The 17,552-nt window shown below is 51.0% G+C and overlaps 4 protein-coding genes across 4 annotated transcripts; 2 read left to right on the top strand and 2 right to left on the bottom strand.

Annotated features, from left to right (window-relative positions):
• Window positions 1–452: 452 nt before the first annotated feature.
• ALTATR162_LOCUS1544 (uncharacterized protein) lies at window positions 453–7,028 on the top strand (the record flags this gene model as incomplete). The annotated part of the gene is made up of 9 exons (XM_043309140.1): window positions 453–767; window positions 818–1,459; window positions 1,917–2,411; window positions 2,471–3,311; window positions 3,923–4,351; window positions 4,453–4,899; window positions 4,963–5,962; window positions 6,810–6,885; window positions 6,939–7,028. The coding sequence occupies 9 exons, from the start codon at window positions 453–455 to the stop codon at window positions 7,026–7,028; spliced, it is 4,335 nt and encodes a 1,444-aa protein (XP_043165075.1).
• Window positions 7,029–7,291: 263 nt separating this feature from the next.
• Window positions 7,292–9,346, bottom strand: ALTATR162_LOCUS1543 (uncharacterized protein; the record flags this gene model as incomplete). Its single annotated transcript, XM_043309139.1, has 2 exons — window positions 7,292–8,141; window positions 8,205–9,346. 2 exons carry the CDS (start codon window positions 9,344–9,346, stop codon window positions 7,292–7,294), a joined length of 1,992 nt encoding a protein of 663 aa, XP_043165074.1.
• A 371-nt stretch (window positions 9,347–9,717) lies between these two features.
• Window positions 9,718–10,178, top strand: ALTATR162_LOCUS1542 (uncharacterized protein; the record flags this gene model as incomplete). Its single annotated transcript, XM_043309138.1, has 3 exons — window positions 9,718–9,771; window positions 9,827–10,028; window positions 10,084–10,178. The coding sequence occupies 3 exons, from the start codon at window positions 9,718–9,720 to the stop codon at window positions 10,176–10,178; spliced, it is 351 nt and encodes a 116-aa protein (XP_043165073.1).
• Window positions 10,179–11,587: 1,409 nt separating this feature from the next.
• Window positions 11,588–16,744, bottom strand: ALTATR162_LOCUS1541 (uncharacterized protein; the record flags this gene model as incomplete). Its single annotated transcript, XM_043309137.1, has 1 exon — window positions 11,588–16,744. The coding sequence occupies one exon, from the start codon at window positions 16,742–16,744 to the stop codon at window positions 11,588–11,590; it is 5,157 nt and encodes a 1,718-aa protein (XP_043165072.1).
• Between the last annotated feature and the right edge of the window lie 808 nt (window positions 16,745–17,552).

Below are 17,552 nucleotides of genomic sequence, written 5' to 3'. Positions count from 1 at the left end.
CGGGTACGGTAGTCCGGTAATGGGATGGATGGACTAGGAAAGCATTATTGGGACGACACGAAACGGCAGGCTGAATACAGTATAATTGGTATGCATAGCATGGATATTTGGCTTCGCTTGACGACGACGCCATGTTAGCGTTACACGTTGGGCAAGAGTTTTCCTTACATTGTTGCTCGTTAGATCTTAAATCAGAAGCTTGCACCGACAACCACCTCGAATTCTGAACGTCGCTAGTGCCAAAATTATTGAATGTGACAGTCTTATCGATTACCCCTCCCCCGCTCCTGTGCTACCTTGCCGTACTTGCCTACCTACCTAAATAAGAAGCAACCCGCGAGTCAGCTCCTGCCTCATTGCCATCTCATCATAAACAATCATCCCTCATCTACTTTACTTGTGTCGCCCGAACAAGACGGTGCATAGAGCCTATCACAAAGTTCTCTTTTGACATGACCGAGATACCAGTCGTAGATTTTGGCGCCTTCTTGTACGGCAGAGAGAACGATAAGAAGAGAATTGCCAAGGAGATTGACGATGCGTTTTGTAGGGTCGGATTTGTGTATCTGAGTAATCATGGTGTAGAGAAAGAGATGGTGAAGGAATGTTTCTCCTGGTCGAAGAAGTTCTTCTGTTTGCCACTTGAGACGAAGATGCTATCTCCTCATCCACCGGGTGGAAGCCATCATCGTGGGTACTCGGCGCCGGGCGTGGAGAAGGTTAGTCAAGGGGTTTATGATACCAATGAGCTGAACAAGTTGAGGGAGGTAAGCTCACACGATTATCAATGTTCAGAATATATGCTGATATGATCCAGACACCTGACTACAAAGAGTCCTTTGAATCAGGCAATATCGATGACGAAGCACAGCCAAATATCTGGCTTCCAGAAGACAAGCTCCCTGGCTTCCGCGCATTTATGGAAAAGTACTTCGCTGAATGCGCCAGTCTCATTCACAGTATCCTCGACGCTCTCTCCATCGCCCTGAATGTCCCAGAGCCAGGTCTCTCTTCCACACACTCGGAGTCGCTCTTCCAACTCCGGCTCCTTCACTACCCCTCCATTAGCGCTGATCAGCTACGCAACAACGAGCGTAGCAGGATCAACTCACATTCTGACTTTGGCACTCTAACCCTGCTATTCCAAGACAACGTCGGAGGATTAGAAGTAGAGAATCCCGCCGAACCAGGTACTTTCCGCGCGGCAGAGCCTATTGAAGACACCGTGTTAGTCAACATTGGGGACCTAATGGCAAGGTGGAGTAATGATCGCTGGAAAAGTAGTGTGCATCGTGTTGGACTACCGCTCGCTCTTCAAAATGCCACAGAAGGTAATGACAGGAAAGTGGTAGTACCAGATCGCTACTCGATTCCTGTGTTTGCGACACCGAACATGGATACGATTATTGATGCGTTGCCGGGATGTTGGAATGAGGAGAAGCCAAAGAGATATGAGCCTGTGACTGCGTGGGGGTATGTCCAGATGCGTATGGCTGCATTGTATGAGTAGAGATGAGAGGGTGTAAGGGACGTCGAAAGAGTAATTCGTCGTGCTTCGAATCCAAAGTGAAGCCAAACCCCGCACGTGAGGACGCGTCCACGGGTTCTCGCGGTCCTTGGCGCCATCCCCACTTTCCTAATTGGCCAACTCGCTGCGAGCTGTATCCTCTTCTTGCCTTGGGTCGCCTACACTTTTACCTGGCTTTCGCGATCTTTGGTGCAGCTACTAGATCTCTCGCTCTCCGTCTTGCGGACCAGCCTTTCGAGGCGCAGTAGGCATTCACGATGGATATCTATATTCCAAAGGTAAGTCACCATGCTGAAACAAGGCTGATAGCCCCCGGGGCGTGGCACTAGACTAGCTAGTATCGGGCGCGAATAACAAACCATTCGCTAACCAGATACCACGAATCTAGGTACCCAAGAACGCTAACGACATCGAGTTGAGGATCTTCTTGAAAGATCTACTTCTCAAACTAGACGTGCTTGCGTTTGACATCCGAAAGTATGGGGGACACAATGGAAAACCCTACTTCGCCATACTCACCATACCGAGCGCAAGCAATGGAGAGCAATTCTTACAACGTTATGGCAGTCAGGGACGTCGCGCAGCGCGCCAGCCTCTGGAATTCCAAGGTCAACGGCTCGAGTTTCGCCTAAACAACAAGCCTGGTCAATTTGATCCACTCAAGATCAAGTCGTTACAAGAGAAAGAAGAGGCGGAGAGGTTGAAGATCAGAAGCCAGGCACCTATAATGAAACTTGAGCGGCCTTCAGGGCGATCAACGCTGTCTTTTCGTACCTTGATGACAGGTGTTTGGAATTATAATCACTTCGGCAAGCTCGTGTTCGATCAGAAGTTCAAGGATGGAAGAAAAGGTTTCATCACGTTTGGCAAAAGTGCTTTAGTGGTAAGCATGTTCTCCGAGATTGTTTATAATGCTAAAAGTATGCTCACTGACTTATCCAGATATACCTCCAAGCAGGTACTGCCGAACCCTTCAACTGGCACTGCAGAATCGACATTCCCTACGCAATCATAGAGCACACGATTCCGTCGGCCGACAAAGACAAACACGAAACGATTACATTCACTCTCAAGTCGCCTCCGAAATTCTATGATATCCAGTCGACCGATGACCTACACCTGTATACCGGCGAGCAAGCACCGAACGACATCTCCTCCATGTTAGCGAGCCTCAATATGAGGCCACAGAAAAAGGTCCTTCGTCTGCAAAGGCTCTGCACGTTGAGCAAATCGAATGATAAGAACTCCGCTTTGTGTATGGTATACAAGATTGCCTTTCCTGACACTCAAACCACGAGATTTGCTTGGAACTTCGTTAAGGACTTCTCGGTACAGAAAGCATACTGTTGGAAGACCATGGTCCCCCCCAACCAGACGAGCAGCATCGAGGCTGAGTATGTGGTTGTCGAAAACAAGCTTCGCGATTACGGCCCTTCTGTGCCAGCATCCTTCGCTTTCCAGGTTCGTTATCAACTAACGGCGCTCGTGCTAGAGGGTACGATTACTCCATCCAAGATGATAGAACTCATACCGCATGTGCAACGTATTGCTAGGCAGTATGGTGCCGACCTTACTGCGAGGGCAGTTCGTCGTCTCGGACAGCAGATACCTACACCCGCTCCAAGAGTTCAAGCGGACAACTTCAAAATCAGTACACTCGTGGCCTTTCTCAATGAGAGCATTAAAGACATCGAAGCCCTTGAAGAAGTTTCCCGAGATTTGAATGTCAAGCAGAAGAAGCATCACCTCGTATTGACTTATAAAGCCATAATCACACCTACAGGTATGCGCTTCTCTACACATCACAATCGTAAACATCCCAGATTAGATAGCTAAAACTACATCTAGGTATCTTGCTGCGCGGCCCTGACTGGGGCGTCTCCAATCGTATCTTGAGAAAATACGACACCCACAGCAAGTATTTCATGCGTGTATTCTTCGCCGACGAGGACGGGTTGTCGGTATTTCACGATCCACGAGCTTCGCAGGAAACGGTGTACGAACGTTTTCGAAGCATCCTTCGGGCTGGTATCTCAGTAGCCGGACAGAATTTCCAGTTTCTCGGATTTTCCCACGCCTCACTTCGTACCCATCAAGCTTGGTTCATGGCTCCGTTCGCGAAGGATGATGTGATCGTTTGCGCAAGAGATGTTATACGTGATTTAGGCGACTTTACACACATTCATTGCAGCGCAAAATGCGCGGCTAGGTGAGTTGCGACCGTACAAAATGCATGAGACATGTACTGACATATTATCTCCACCTCCGCAGAATTGGCCAAGCCTTTTCTGGTAAGTAACGCGCCTGTACAGACCGTCTGTGAAACATGAACTGACTGCGTACACCAAAACGTAGACACCATATTTTCCGTTCCAATTCCACCAACTGCCTTAGTCACCGAGACCAAGGACGACATTGTGCGCAATGGTCGGACATTTAGCGACGGTTGCGGAACGATTTCTTACAAATTGATCCGCAAAGTGTGGAGGGCCTTACCTCCGGATCGAAGACAACACAGGCCGACCATACTACAGATACGCTACCGAGGTGCGAAGGGTGTCTTGTCGCTCGATGAGTCTCTTCCAGGCGAGCAGCTACACGTTCGAAAGAGCATGACCAAGTATATCGCCAATGAAAGCTGGCAAGATCTTGAACTCTGTGGAGCTGCCTACAAACCTTTGTCGGTGTTCCTTAACCATCAGTTCATTAAGATCCTAGAAGATCTTGGTGTCCAGGCAAAGAATTTCAAGGCGGTGCAGGACGAAGCAGTCAATACCTTGAAGCGCATAACGGAGCATCCAATCAATGCGGCGAGTTTTCTTGGTGAGTTCTCCCAACGTACCGGATCCAGAGACCATCATAGACTTTGGTCTTTTGAATGTCGGGTTGAGGCACTATGTAAAGACTATACTGACAATTGTCAGAATACTCGCACTCTGGCGTGTTCGCCAAGGTTCCAAGGCTGTTCGAGCTGATGCATCAGATTAATCTGTCTTTCCACGCAGATCGGTTTCTGACCGATATTGTAGAGGTTGCAGCCATGTCAAATCTGCGGAGCTTGAAGTATCGTGCACGAATTCCTGTCGCAAAAGGCTACCTACTCTACGGCATCATGGATGAGACGAATACCCTGCGCGAAGGTGAAGTCTATATCGCGACACAAGACTACAATACAAGTGGTATACTAAAGAAAATTACTCTTGTTGGTGATCGGGTGGTGATTACCAGGGCACCAGCGCTCCATCCAGGCGACGTCCAGCTTGTTACCGCTGTCGATGTTCCGGACAACTCACCCCTCCGTGCACTTCATAACTGCGTCGTTTTCTCGCAACAAGGCCTACGAGACCTGCCTTCACAGCTGAGCGGTGGTGGTAAGTAATGTCCCTGTATGAACTGCGTGTGAGGAGGTACTGACTTCGTAAACCCACAATTAGACCTCGACGGAGATCTCTTTCACATCATCAACGATCCGCGACTCGTTCCTGACTTTACCGTGCCTCCTGCAGACTATCCATCGACACCGGCCAAAGACCTAGGGCGTCCGGTAGAGGCTAATGATATTGTTGACTTCTTTATCGAATATATGAACATGGATCGGTTAGGCCAAATCTCGAACAAGCACAAGATCCGCGCAGACAAAGCGCCTGCTGGGACTCGAGATGCAGAGTGTATGCTTCTTGCCAAGCTCGCATCCGACGCCGTTGACTTTAGCAAGTCTGGCATTCCTGCCGAGATGGCCCAGATACCGAGAGGTACTGATCATATTCGCCCAGATTTTATGGCGCCTGGATCAAACCTAGTCATCAACGAGATGGGTGCAGCTGAACTAGAAGAGCTAGAGGGTGAAGATATCGACGATCCTGATGGAGTGAGTGTGCTTGACGCAGATAAAGCACGAGCCCGGTATTATCGAAGTAATAAAATCCTAGGAGTCCTCTATCGCGACATTGATGAGAAGAAGTTCTTCGATAGGATGAAGAATGATTTTGAAACGTTTCGTCGCCGCTGGGGTGGCGAGTCTCTGGTGCAGAAGCTTGAGCGATATGTGATCCGAGAAATCCGGGGTGTGCAATGGGAACATCATTGGGATTTCGCCGAACAACTCCGTGAAACATACGAGGAGAATCTGCTCGAGATTATGGACACGCTTCGTCCGACTCGTGGCCAGCCTCTCACCGAGCTTGAGGTGTTTAGCGGTAACATCCTTGGCAAGAAAGAGCGCGCATCATCCCGCTACATCCGCGAGGCCAACCTCGAGGTCCAAGAGCGCTTCAATCGTGACGTTAGCAACATGACCAGGAGGATTGTTCAGGGTGATGCAGACTGGGACGTTGATGATGATGATTCGGAAGCATTGCCACGTTCAGTCGCATGCTTCATGGTAGCGTTGGAAACAGATGGCTGGGAAAACTACCGGAGTTTGAAGAGCTGGAAGTATGTTGCTGCTGCGGTATGCCTGGAGCAGCTTTGGAAGTACAACAATGGGCACTTGCGACCACTTTGAACAGTGACGCTGCATCTTACATTGGCCTGGCATCGAGGATGTGTACGATACTTATGACTTCACGAGGATACTCGAGGTAGCGCAGGATGCGCACTGAACATTAGGTAGATGCAATAACATTACGGACATGACGACAAATTGTGACTAAATGCATCGATCATGAACTCATGTAAATTCTAGTGAAGCCGACCGCTACCAGATGTTTGCAAATAAAATACGCAACGCGAAGCGTGGTGAGTTGATGATGCCTTTGAGGAGCCCCGATACTTTCACTTGGGGGAGAAATGCACAAGCTCTTGCGTCCGAACTACGCCCAGAAGCCTGACGAATCAGCGTCTTCGTATGCGCAGAAGCGGATAAAGGGGCAAATGTTTGCCTCTCGCACTCTAAAAAAAAAAGGTGGATAAGAGTTAGAAGCCCTAGGATATTTTCTCTCCCATGTTTACTATAATACACTGCCGTTGTATTTGGTACTAGTGTTTCTGCGCAGCCGTACGTTCTTGAGGTTCGCAGCATCAGCCAACTAATGTCACATTCATGACCCCGCATCCCCTGACTGGCTGGCTGGCTGGCTGGCTGGCTGATGTCGGGAAGTCCGGATTGCATCACTAAATCATCATTCAGCAGAACCCGCATCCTGACCAATCGCAAGCGCTGTATCGGATGGGCACCAGGGCATAACCCATCACGAAAGCATTTGGGGGTTCATATATGCAAAAATTCCCCTTCCTTTCATCATACAAACAACCATCTGCTTACGTCATACTATGACAACAGCAACATCTTCGATGGTCTAGTGGTCATGATTTCCGCTTGTCAAATCTTCTGGATTACAAGCGCGGGAGACCGGGGTGTATGTGCAAACCAATTACGAGTAGTGATAAACTTGTTCTAATCGTGCAACAGTCGATTCCCCGTCGGAGAGCTTATCAGACGTGTGTCTTTTTTTTTGGTTGTCAGAGGGGGTGGGTGGCTTGGGTAACATTTTGGGTTTAAGTGCGGGGTTGTTTCATATGGCGAACGCTGCAGATATTGGTAACACTCCTGATATTACTACACCATTTTTTTGCTTTGAGTTGCTGTTGTGGTTTGAAACTGCAAGAGCAGCTGTGTGATGATCGAGTATGGAAGAGTGTATAGTTCTCTGATTCTAGACCTCAGTCATAATCGCACTATCAATGGGCGTTTCTAAGCGCGATGCGCAAGAAGACATGTACCATGTTCCATAGGCTACAGATTTGTGCAGATACAAAATTCCATCAACTGGCCGGAAATCCTGCTCGAGCCATCTTCTTCCCACGTTGAGCCTTGCGGTTGTGGTTCGCGCTTGAGCCCTTGTTGGCCTCCTTTCGTTGCCGCGATATCTGCGTGCCTTTGTCATCAGCAGGACCCGCGACGCTAGCGCCACCACGTCCACCACCTGGACCACCACGTCCGCGACCTCTACCTCTACCCCTACCGCCGCCGCCGCCGCCTCTTCCGCCACGACCACCTTGCCCGTCACCACTAGCTTCATCACCAGACCCTGCCGGGCTATCCCGCCATGCTGTTGATTGAAGTTCCCGCTGCTGACCCTGGAAATTGGAAAACTTCGCTTCAAGTCGCCGTAATTGCCTGGGGTTGCGTCCCATCATAATGGCCCAACCTTCGATCGCCTCGTCGGTCATACCGGTCTCGTTCTTGAGGGCCGCTCTAGCCTTGCCCCTCCTTAGCTCTGAATCACGACCAAACAGCTCGGGTGTCATGGTGTAGGCGCGGAACAGGGCTTCTTCATTCTTGTCACCAAGGTCGGCGTCCTCGCCAGGGCCATGCGCGGCAGTGTCGACCGACGCACCAACGTCTTCCGCGTCATATGTGTCATCACGCTCATCGTCATCCGAATCGAAGGCCGCCAAAGCTGCCATGATTGCTGACTTGGCGGGCGCTTTACTGCGGTCAGACAAAATTTTATCAGCGTTCAGATCTTGACCCCTTCGGCCCATGTGAAGCCGAGATGTGTCAACTGCGAGCTTATCAAACTCATCACCATCAAACACATTGCGCCGTTCTGGAATATGCTGGCTTGATCTCGGTGGTGGCAGCGGTTGTGAAGATGTCGCTGGTGTAGGCCTAGAATTCGTTAGTGCCGATGCCTAGAATCAGGATTACGCGATATCAAAGGACAAAACTTACAGCTTCTCGCTCCGATCTGCCTCGGAGAGATGTGGGGGCAGCGAGTCTTCCAAGAGATGCGCAGTGACCTGCTCAATGTCTTCGTTATACTCGTCTAAGCACTTCACAATGAAGCCTGCACCAAGATCTGGAAAGAGGTCCTGTATTTGACTGATCATACTCATGCGATGAACATGAATCTCGCCAGTGAATGCTCCATGTCCATAACTATCTTGATCCGCGTTTGCTTTGCCTTTATCTACTTTCCGTCGAATTAGCCTCTTTGGTCGAGCTAGAGCGGATTGCCGAAATGTGCTTAATGATGCTGCAGTATTCTTTACTCTTGCAGCTTCCGGAGTAGTAGCTTTTTCTCTGATCTTCTCGAGCAACGGTGTGTTTGTGACAAGGTCAGCAACCAACGTCTTTTTCCCAGGCCCATTCTTTTGATCCTGCTCTTCGCTGGATTTCAGGCTGTACAAATGATCGGAAAGCAACGAATAATTAGGCTTTGGTCCCTCTAGTGCAGCTATGAGGCCGATATATGCAGTCGTGACTAGCTTCTTCTGCATTGACTGCGGTACTTGTGGGTACGCGGCAAGCAAAGAATCGAGGAAATCGGACCCTGTGAGCATGAAGATGCTGGCGTCTGACGAAGCCCTGAGAAGAGGTGCGATTCGATCAAGTGTCTTCTCGGCCTCTTCCGGTCGCTTAGATTCCAGATTCCGGATGAAAGATGTTTTCGCAGTCTGTAATGACTTCTCGATTACGGCACCGTTTCGTCTCCAGGCTCCCTGCAAGAGCGTACGGAACTGCTCGCTTTTGGTATATGCATGACAAACATCGGACAGAGTTGACCAGCTGAGCAAAGAATTGGGTATCTCACCCCTTGAAAGGATCCTGTGTAATAAAAAGAAATTCTTCTTTCGCAATGACGCAACTTTGGATGCTAGCTCATCGTCCAGGGCCAGCTCATGGAAGAAAGACAGTAGAAACTGTGTTAGTGAGCCATCCTCTTTGATTGCTGCCGAGAACTGCTGATCCCCGAGTCTCAGGTACAGCTCAGCTAACGAAGTCCAGGAATCCAGGTATAATTGCCATTCGTCGGGAAGTATGCTCTTTCTGACTTTTGCATCTGGAAAAGGCGCGAAGTGGGGTAGCGACATTACTATTGGATATGCAGTGAATTCGAGGTGGAGATAGAGTTGGGAGATGCAGCGTGCTGTAGCAGTAATGAGAGGAGATTATGAAGGGTTCAATTTCTGGTGTTTGTCTGCAGTCATGCAGTCATGATGGCTCATGGGCCCGCCTGCCGAACGATCAAAAGGGAGCGATACCCGATGCGACTCTAGCGTCCGCAATCTTGGCGCTCATCGCCCACAGATCCAAATTGCGCATCGCGAAGAATTTAACGACTTTGAACGCCGTCGCAAATTTAAACGCCACCCCAGTCATCACATTACCGCGATCGAGGATCCAGGTCGTGACTGGAATCTAACTCAGTACCTACAACAAATCAACACTCCAACCCGACAAGATGTCTTACAACAAGCCCGAGAAGGACTTCGGTGAGGGTCCCAAGATCCACAAGGCAAGTCTCCCCTCAATTCGATGCGCACGACGCTGTTTACTGACTGCGTCTCCAGATCCGCATCACCCTCACCTCCCGCAACGTCAAGAGCCTCGAGAAAGTCTGCCAGGAGCTCATCGACCGTGCCAAGAACAAGGAGCTCCGCGTCAAGGGTCCCGTCCGTCTGCCCACCAAGCACTTGAAGATCACCACCCGTAAGACCCCTTGCGGTGAGGGTTCCAAGACTTGGGACACATACGAGATGCGCATCCACAAGCGTAAGTGCATACCGCTCTAGACAGTCAATTGGACAGCAGCTAATCGCGACCTTAGGCCTCATCGACCTCCACGCTCCCACCGAGGTTGTCAAGCAGATCATCATCAACATCGAGGCCGGTGTCGAGGTTGAGGTTACCATCGCCGCATAAGGGCTTGGTCCGTACAAGGGTTATTAAGGAGTGTCAAGGGTCTGAACAGACAGGTGGTTATGAACAGCTCTAGAAGCTGGATATACACGAAATGGAATGATTCAGACACGATTGCCTATTACATTGGAGATGTGTGCTTTTGATCGTGAGAGGCTTATTCGAGCCAAATATGATAGACTGCACACCCCACACATGTTTGAATTTTGCTAGAGGACCAGCTCGTGGTGGCTTACGAACATGATCACCTATCGCTATGAATAAGGAAAATACGTGGAGTATTCGGGGCATCAATGTGTGTGATAGCCCCATTTTCTCTCGAGCGCACGATCACGCCCTCTTTCTTCCGCCCTGATATGTCCGTACTGCTGCAGAGATGATTTCAAACTCCCGCTTAGTGCAATATCAACCGTTGCCGTTAGCATGTCGTAGAGTTTTGTTTACTTACCACTCCAAATATTCGCATAGACCGCAACAAGATCAAGCGCGCTGCCCTCATACACCATGTGCTGCGAAAGTGAGTGGAAAATGGGATAGAACCGCACTCGCTGTGGTGAGTAACCCTTGAAGCTAGTCACTGCACGTATGCACTTTTGTAGATGGAGCGTCGGTCTTATGTGATGGGATCTAAAGAGTCACAATGAAGCACTTCAATATACTATATCTCCGTCCATCTTTCTATCTTCCGTAACGACGCCTGTATGCCTTCAACGCATTACTTGACGCTCGTTCAAGTTCTAAAACAGTGGCCTGGTAGTCTTCGAAGCCCCGTGTGTCGACTTGTAGCTAGAACCATAGTAGATGGAGAGCTGCACATCACCGTATCCACCTCCATGATACCATGTGCCACGGCCGGGTCCGTAGACCTTCACAGCATTATTGACTCACAACCTCAAATCTGACAACGAGGCCTGTACATCTTCAACACAGTCACCATGTACATGTGTTAAGATGTTGAGGTATCCAAGCGACTACTGTGGCTCTACAGACATCACATGTCATCAAGTAAGACATTGTTTTATATAATCCGGACTTTCTTACTATGAAGTGCTCGTCAGCTAGCTATGAACTTTCAAGACCATGTGTCATATCCCCGTGAAGACCACCCATTTCCATATCCTAGTATACATGATTCATAGAGGGGGAAATCCGCCAAGAACCACCAAAAGCCTTTCAGAACCCGCACGAGTGGGAGTGATAAGGGTGACGAAGACGAGATGCCGCCAAGTACAGAAGAAGCATGCCAACGTTCGTCTCCTCTTGCCGCTCTGGCGTGTTGGGCGGCGGCGGTGGAGGGGAGGGGGGAGTGTTAGGAGGATACAAGTAGCGCTGTCGGAAATTGTGGTGGATCACGTAGATCCGGCCACAGGGAGTGATAAGCAGGGTGAACTCGATATCCATGGTGATAGCTGTTAGGCAGTTGTAGCACCAGTAGTAGTGGACTGCTTGCGGGTTGACAGTTGTCTGATCAGGTGCGAGCCTTTGTGCCACCAAGTCTTGATGCGGTCGATGATACGTTGTTTGCGGTAGTCAACTGCTCTCATACCCTCCGCGTCACGGAAGGTATGCCGGTTTGCGGTAGTGGATGACGTGAACGCTTGAGCTTCGTCAACACAATCCTGGAGGATTGAATTTGTTGACGGCTTGGTGGACTCGGGCGAAGCAAGATCCTGTGCTTTAGTCTTGCTCCTGCCAGCTCGAGTGTTTGTTTGGTTGTCAAACGTAGCTTTGCGAGTTGACGAAAACCGCTTGCGCAGCGAGAGCCTGGTCTTGTGCGTGGTATCGTAATGCTCGTCGTCAGAAGTATCCGAGGCAGAGAGGTGATCGCGGAAGATAGCTGTAGGTGGAGACAAAGCGGATGTGGGATAGCGTTCTCCAACTGCGTGCGACTGATCACCGTTACGGCCAAAGGCGCTGAAGCGGTGATGACTTGCGTGTGCGGTGCTGTCGGATGGTGACCCAAAGGGCGATGCTGTAGCTGTCTGCGCAGTCGAAAAGGAACTTGCAGTAGACGTGTCAGAGAGTCTGTTGCGGAGATGAGAGGGACCAGGGCGAGGGGAGTGTTTTGCAGCGGGTGGACAAGGGAGAGAGATGTCGATTGCGGGATTTGTTGACGTTGCCCAAGGATAGTTCTTGTCCGAGTTCCAAGGACGCGTCTCGGTCGCTGTAGGCGTGGAAACAATCGATCTCAAAGACCTTCTTGATGACAGAGCCGAATCCCCTGAGATGCGAAGCTCTTGAGGACCGACTGTATGGGAGTGTGGGCGTAGAACAACAGGTGACGGAACTTGAAGCTCTAGAAGCGGAGCTGTTTTGTTGTGTGCTGGGGTGCTAGTCACGTCGTCTTCGTAGGTCGACTTATCCGCAAATGAATCTGCCTCACTAGCGCTGTTTGCAGTAACCCTATCTTCGGGACGGCTTGGATTACCATGTCCCTTCTCCTTGCTCGTAATCTCAATGTAGAGATCATCCTCGATGACAACCATGTGGGATACTCCACGCATGGGACGAAGTCGAGCATAGGAGCGCTTTTGCGTCGGATGGATCTCGTGAATCTCATCCAACGCGTGCTTTTTAATCTCTTCCTCGATTGGGAACTCAACCGGGTCACCACACTGATAGTACTCCCTCAACGACGGGAAGAACTCCGAGAAGCGCTGTGTGAGCCTTCCAACAGAAGGTATAGTAAGCCGCTCAATCTCCGCCATAAGCTCCGGCGAACGCGCACGATGCATGGCGAACAAGTTCATCATGGCAGTAAGCTGCCTTGACAACCTCGAGCGCTGAGCCTCATCCAACTCGGCGAGAGAAAGGCGCAGACCTGTGACATCACCCGCTGATGCAGGCCGCAACGGACTACCTCTGCTCAACCTCTGCGACGCATTGGGCACCTCCTCCATTGACCTTGAGTAGCGAAGGCCAAGCTCGTCGGTCAGACCATCAAACAGATTCATTCGACTAAATCGCATCGAAGGTAAGCCGTGTGCCAGGCCAAGTGTGCTGCCGACATTGCTACCAATAACACTTCGGCGATGCGACACCATAGACGATCTTCTCGAGAAGTTGACCGGATCCTCTCCCGAAGCCCTAACACCCGACGGCGCCCCGAATGGAAAACGGAAACTCGAGCTCTTCAGGTTGCTCGCACTCGTGTTGAGGCTCGAGTCCTCATGCGACTCCTCTTTCAGGTCAGGCAGATAACGCGAAGGGCCAGGATACCTATACCCGGACAGTCTGAGGACCGTTGTAGTATCCTCTTGAATATTGGTCAAGGGAGTCAAGGACGAAGAGTCGAGATGAGCTCCAATACCACTTGGCGGCCGCAGCGGCACTTGCTGAGCTCCGCCACCTGTAGCAGAAGACGCATAGCGATGCCATTCTATATGTGTGGTAGTCTGGCTGTCGCGACGATTAGGTTCCGGGGTCGCCGCAACTCCATCCGCAGGGTCTACATGGGAACTTGAAGAGCTATCCTGGATCGAATACACAGATGAGGGTTCGATAATGGCAGAATCTGAGCTGTTGAAAGCTTTTTGTTGCGCAACAGGAATCGGGCTGCTACCAAGGATCTTGTAAAGGTTGCAGGCTTCCGGAGTATCGAAAGTGATGATCCGCATCTTCGCGGCAGGTACCCCTTTTGGCTTGGACGATGTCACTTTTGATGTCGTAGTTACCTCCACGACAGGGGGTGGTGAGCTTACAACCCCATTGAAGCTTGAGGCGCCGCTCGTATCTTGATTCGAGTCACGAACAGTTGAAATCGTTTCATCTGACCTCGGCAGATCCTCTTGATCGAAATTCTTCCGAGGCCTAACAAAGCGCGATGGTAGAGGACGCATCAAGAAAGAGACTGCAGCGTGCACACGTTGAGCTTCCTTGGAAGTAGAAGACTCCCGAGGCGGGACCACTGGCGGCAGGTGCGTGGTGCTAAGCGTGGATGATGAACCAGATACCGATACCGAGCCTTGCTTCATACTCTGCTTTGAGCTGGTCCGCAGTTTGTTCGCCACGATCGAGAAGCTTGATTCTCGGTGGGGTACCGGCGGCTGTTTACGAAGTATAATAGAGGATGGTTTAGACAAAGGCATCTCAGTAGTCGCCCTGCTCTGGCTCATGACCAGGTTCCCTAGGTTGGACGAGGGGAATCGAGACGGCGGTACAGAAGTAGCACGGATAGGACTTGCGGCAGTCGCAAAAGAGCAGGCATCTAATTCCTTCAAAGGCCCATCTCGCTGAGGCGCGACATCGATCGCGGACGCAGAAGAATCCTCGTCAAGGTTCCTCCTTGGCTGGAACGATGCTGACTCCAAGAATGCCTCTGGCAGATCTGTACACGACTTGAAGGACAACTCATCGGACGACTTTTGGACATGGCTGCTTCTAGAACGAAGGGCAAGTGGCAACAGTTTCATATCCTGATCTGTCGAAACGTCCGTATGCTCTTGCCCATCGCTCTTATCTTTCTTGGTCATCCCACCTTGTACCAGAGCGTCGGTCTCATTCTTAGAATCGGTTCCTTGGTAGCCTGCAAGAACATCCGACATACCATCCTCGGTACTGTGGCCGGGGCTTGCAATGCTTGTGACAACATGGGCTTGGACACCAGGCTCATTTCCGAAGCCACCACCTTTGGCTGTTGGTATGGAGTGTCGAACTGCGAATTCAAGAGTGGACGAGTCAAGGACGCTAGATCCCGTTTCTGATAAGATACTACCACGATTACGTCGGCTGTCTGTCGGATCCGGCGTGGCTCTGGAAAGCATATCAGATGCAAATGACTTCTCAACAGGTAGGTGGTCAGAATGAGTAGACTTATTGGTCTTTGACAGTGTCGAGGACCTTGGGGTCAGAGGCCTTGGAATAAGTGACCTTTTTGATGGCGTTAGGGGCTTTCTTGGTGGCGATAGAGATTGCCCCGAAGAGCTTGTTGACTTGATGGAAGACTGGATATCGTCCGTCGTTGAAGCCTCTAGTCCACTTAGGATCAAATTCCTCGTGATACGGCGAGCTACCGGGGACGCCGGGAGTTCCGCAACGTCGTTTGCGATATGGTCGATGTTTGATAACTGGGGAGACACGACCTCCATCGACATTGGTTGTGCCTCTTGTCCTAAAAAAGGATCACTCTTCAATACCGCCCCAGTGGGGCTAAACTGCTCGGCGATGGTTTTGGTCCGGTCCATGAAGCCAACAGGGATAGTCTCGGCTCCTGGGTCTTCAGGCTCATTGCGTTCAAGCTGTCCATTCATCCCGTAGGATGGCGCCGATGAAGGCTCCTCTGTGATGACAATGCGGTTCGTATTGGCGACCTTGAAAACCTTGGTTCTATCGAGGCTACGGTGCACCTCCATGAGGTGACCATCTTTCGGAGTTGGCGGTAGGGCCATGTCGGAGGATGGTGCGTCTGAGTCGGTACGCAAGTTTGTGTTAAAACTGGAAATGGAAGCAGGCGCAGACCTCTTAAGACTAGCTTGTTCGACGGCAATGCGGTGCTTGTGGTCGACCGGCAAGGGTGGAGCCTCCGAACGAAAGTCACTACCCCTACGCCTATCGTCCCTTCGATCTTCCGAGCGAGGCTCGCGGATGAAGTTGCCTAGAACCTTACGAGAGATGGGATGCCCATTGTTCAAGTTTTGTGTTTGCCTGAGCTGATCTGGTCCGCCATAGACAGGGAACCCGTCATCCTCCACGGCACGATTTCCGAGACTCATTGTAGATTGGGAAGATGGATTCATGGCTCTCATCTGCCCTGGGTTATGCCGGTTGCTGAAGCCACGATGTTCCTGCCCCTGTCCAGCATGCTGCTGCGGATGGTTGTAGTATGTGCGTACTGGGTTGTTGTAACCTTGCAGTGGGCCAGCAAAAGACAGTCTTTCGTCGTCGTAGGCTTGTGATCCCTGTGGGGGTAGTCTGGTGTCGTCGCCCAGGACGGGTGAGACCGATCTCTGGTATGAACCAGGCGGCCTGAGCCCGCCCCCCGATGAGATTGGATAGTTGTACGAGTTCGAAGACCGAAATGCTGGCTGAGGGCGCAGACTAGTAAGGGACCTGTTGCTCACGAGGCCGTACTTCGGTGGCTGTATAGTATGCGTCATAGAATGGGAGCGATGCGAGTCCCTGTCGCGGTTGTCCCTTCCGTTGAAAGGTGATGAGCTGGCGGCGTTCATCGTCGTTGGAGAGAGCGTATCAGCGACATACTGCTGCCCGTAATGCAGCATTGGCTGGCGTGGTGCGGAAGAGGACAAAGGGAAGTGACGAAGCTGCCTGCTAGCTCGGCTAGACGCGTTGGACATGGAAGAAGCTGTCGACATCCTACTGGTTGCGCGCGAGCGTATAGGACGCTGCATGTTATTAATGCCAGACAGGTCGTCAAATTGGGCGCCGATGCCGACGTTGCCCATCTCGGTCCCAGTGCGGAGCATGGACGAAACACCGCGATCGAGAGCAGGTGGGATCTCAGAACTAGGTGCCCGCGATACGGGTTTGCCTGATGTTCGGCTCAGGGCGGAGATGTTGGAGGCTCGAGACATGCGGCCGCCGCCGTTCGGATCTTGCTCAGAGAGCAGCATAGTGCTGTTGATGTGAGAGATGCCGAGCGGGAGAGAGTAATCAAAGGCTGTACGCAGGGCGAGAGCGACGCTGTCACGGCTGTTGCTCTCTTGATTGCGGTGCTGTAGAAAGATGTAGGAGTTATTGGTATGACCAAAAAAAAAGAGGCGATACTGCACAAGGTGGCAGATATCCAAGAAAGACGAAAGCGAGTGACCTTTACACAACCTTCACCAACATCTCCGCCAAAAGGAGAGTGGTGTTGAGAATATAGGTGTTGTGGTGGGGGAGGTAGAGGAGACGGAGGAGGCTCGGTGGGGACGCTGTTTTAATGGCGAGACTGGCGCCTACTTCACGTCTACTACGACAGGAGCTACCTCACTAAGATTTCTCGAGGAGGAGGCATGGATACCGACGATGGAAAGAATGCAGAAAAGACGCAGAAAAAGTCAGTGGCAGAGATGTATATGAGACTGGCCCCTACCTACTTGTGCGTAAGGAGCACCGAGCGAGACACCAACAAAACAGCCAGCAGCCAGTATCTCATCGCGCTTCCTTCCCGCGCGTCGCCTGCCCACTGTACGCAAGATATACACAGTACCCAACGACCGCCGCAAACTATCCCCAGCGAGCAAAACGGGCAACCGTATCTCCGGAGTCATCCGCATGACTGTGCCTTCTGGTGCAACCATCTCCGCATGCGAAACCAAAGCCATTGCACATTGTTCGTTACCGCATCAAATCTACGCGAACAAGAATATATACATCCAGAAGCCCCAGCAAGCCACCGGGAAGACCGGGCACGAACCACGGTAGAGACTATGAGAT

The sequence above is a fragment of the Alternaria atra genome (assembly GCF_907166805.1).
Source record: "Alternaria atra isolate CS162 genome assembly, contig: 21, whole genome shotgun sequence".
In the NCBI taxonomy this organism is placed as follows: Eukaryota; Fungi; Ascomycota; class Dothideomycetes; order Pleosporales; family Pleosporaceae; genus Alternaria; species Alternaria atra.
This window is presented reverse-complemented; position numbering and strand designations above follow the sequence as displayed.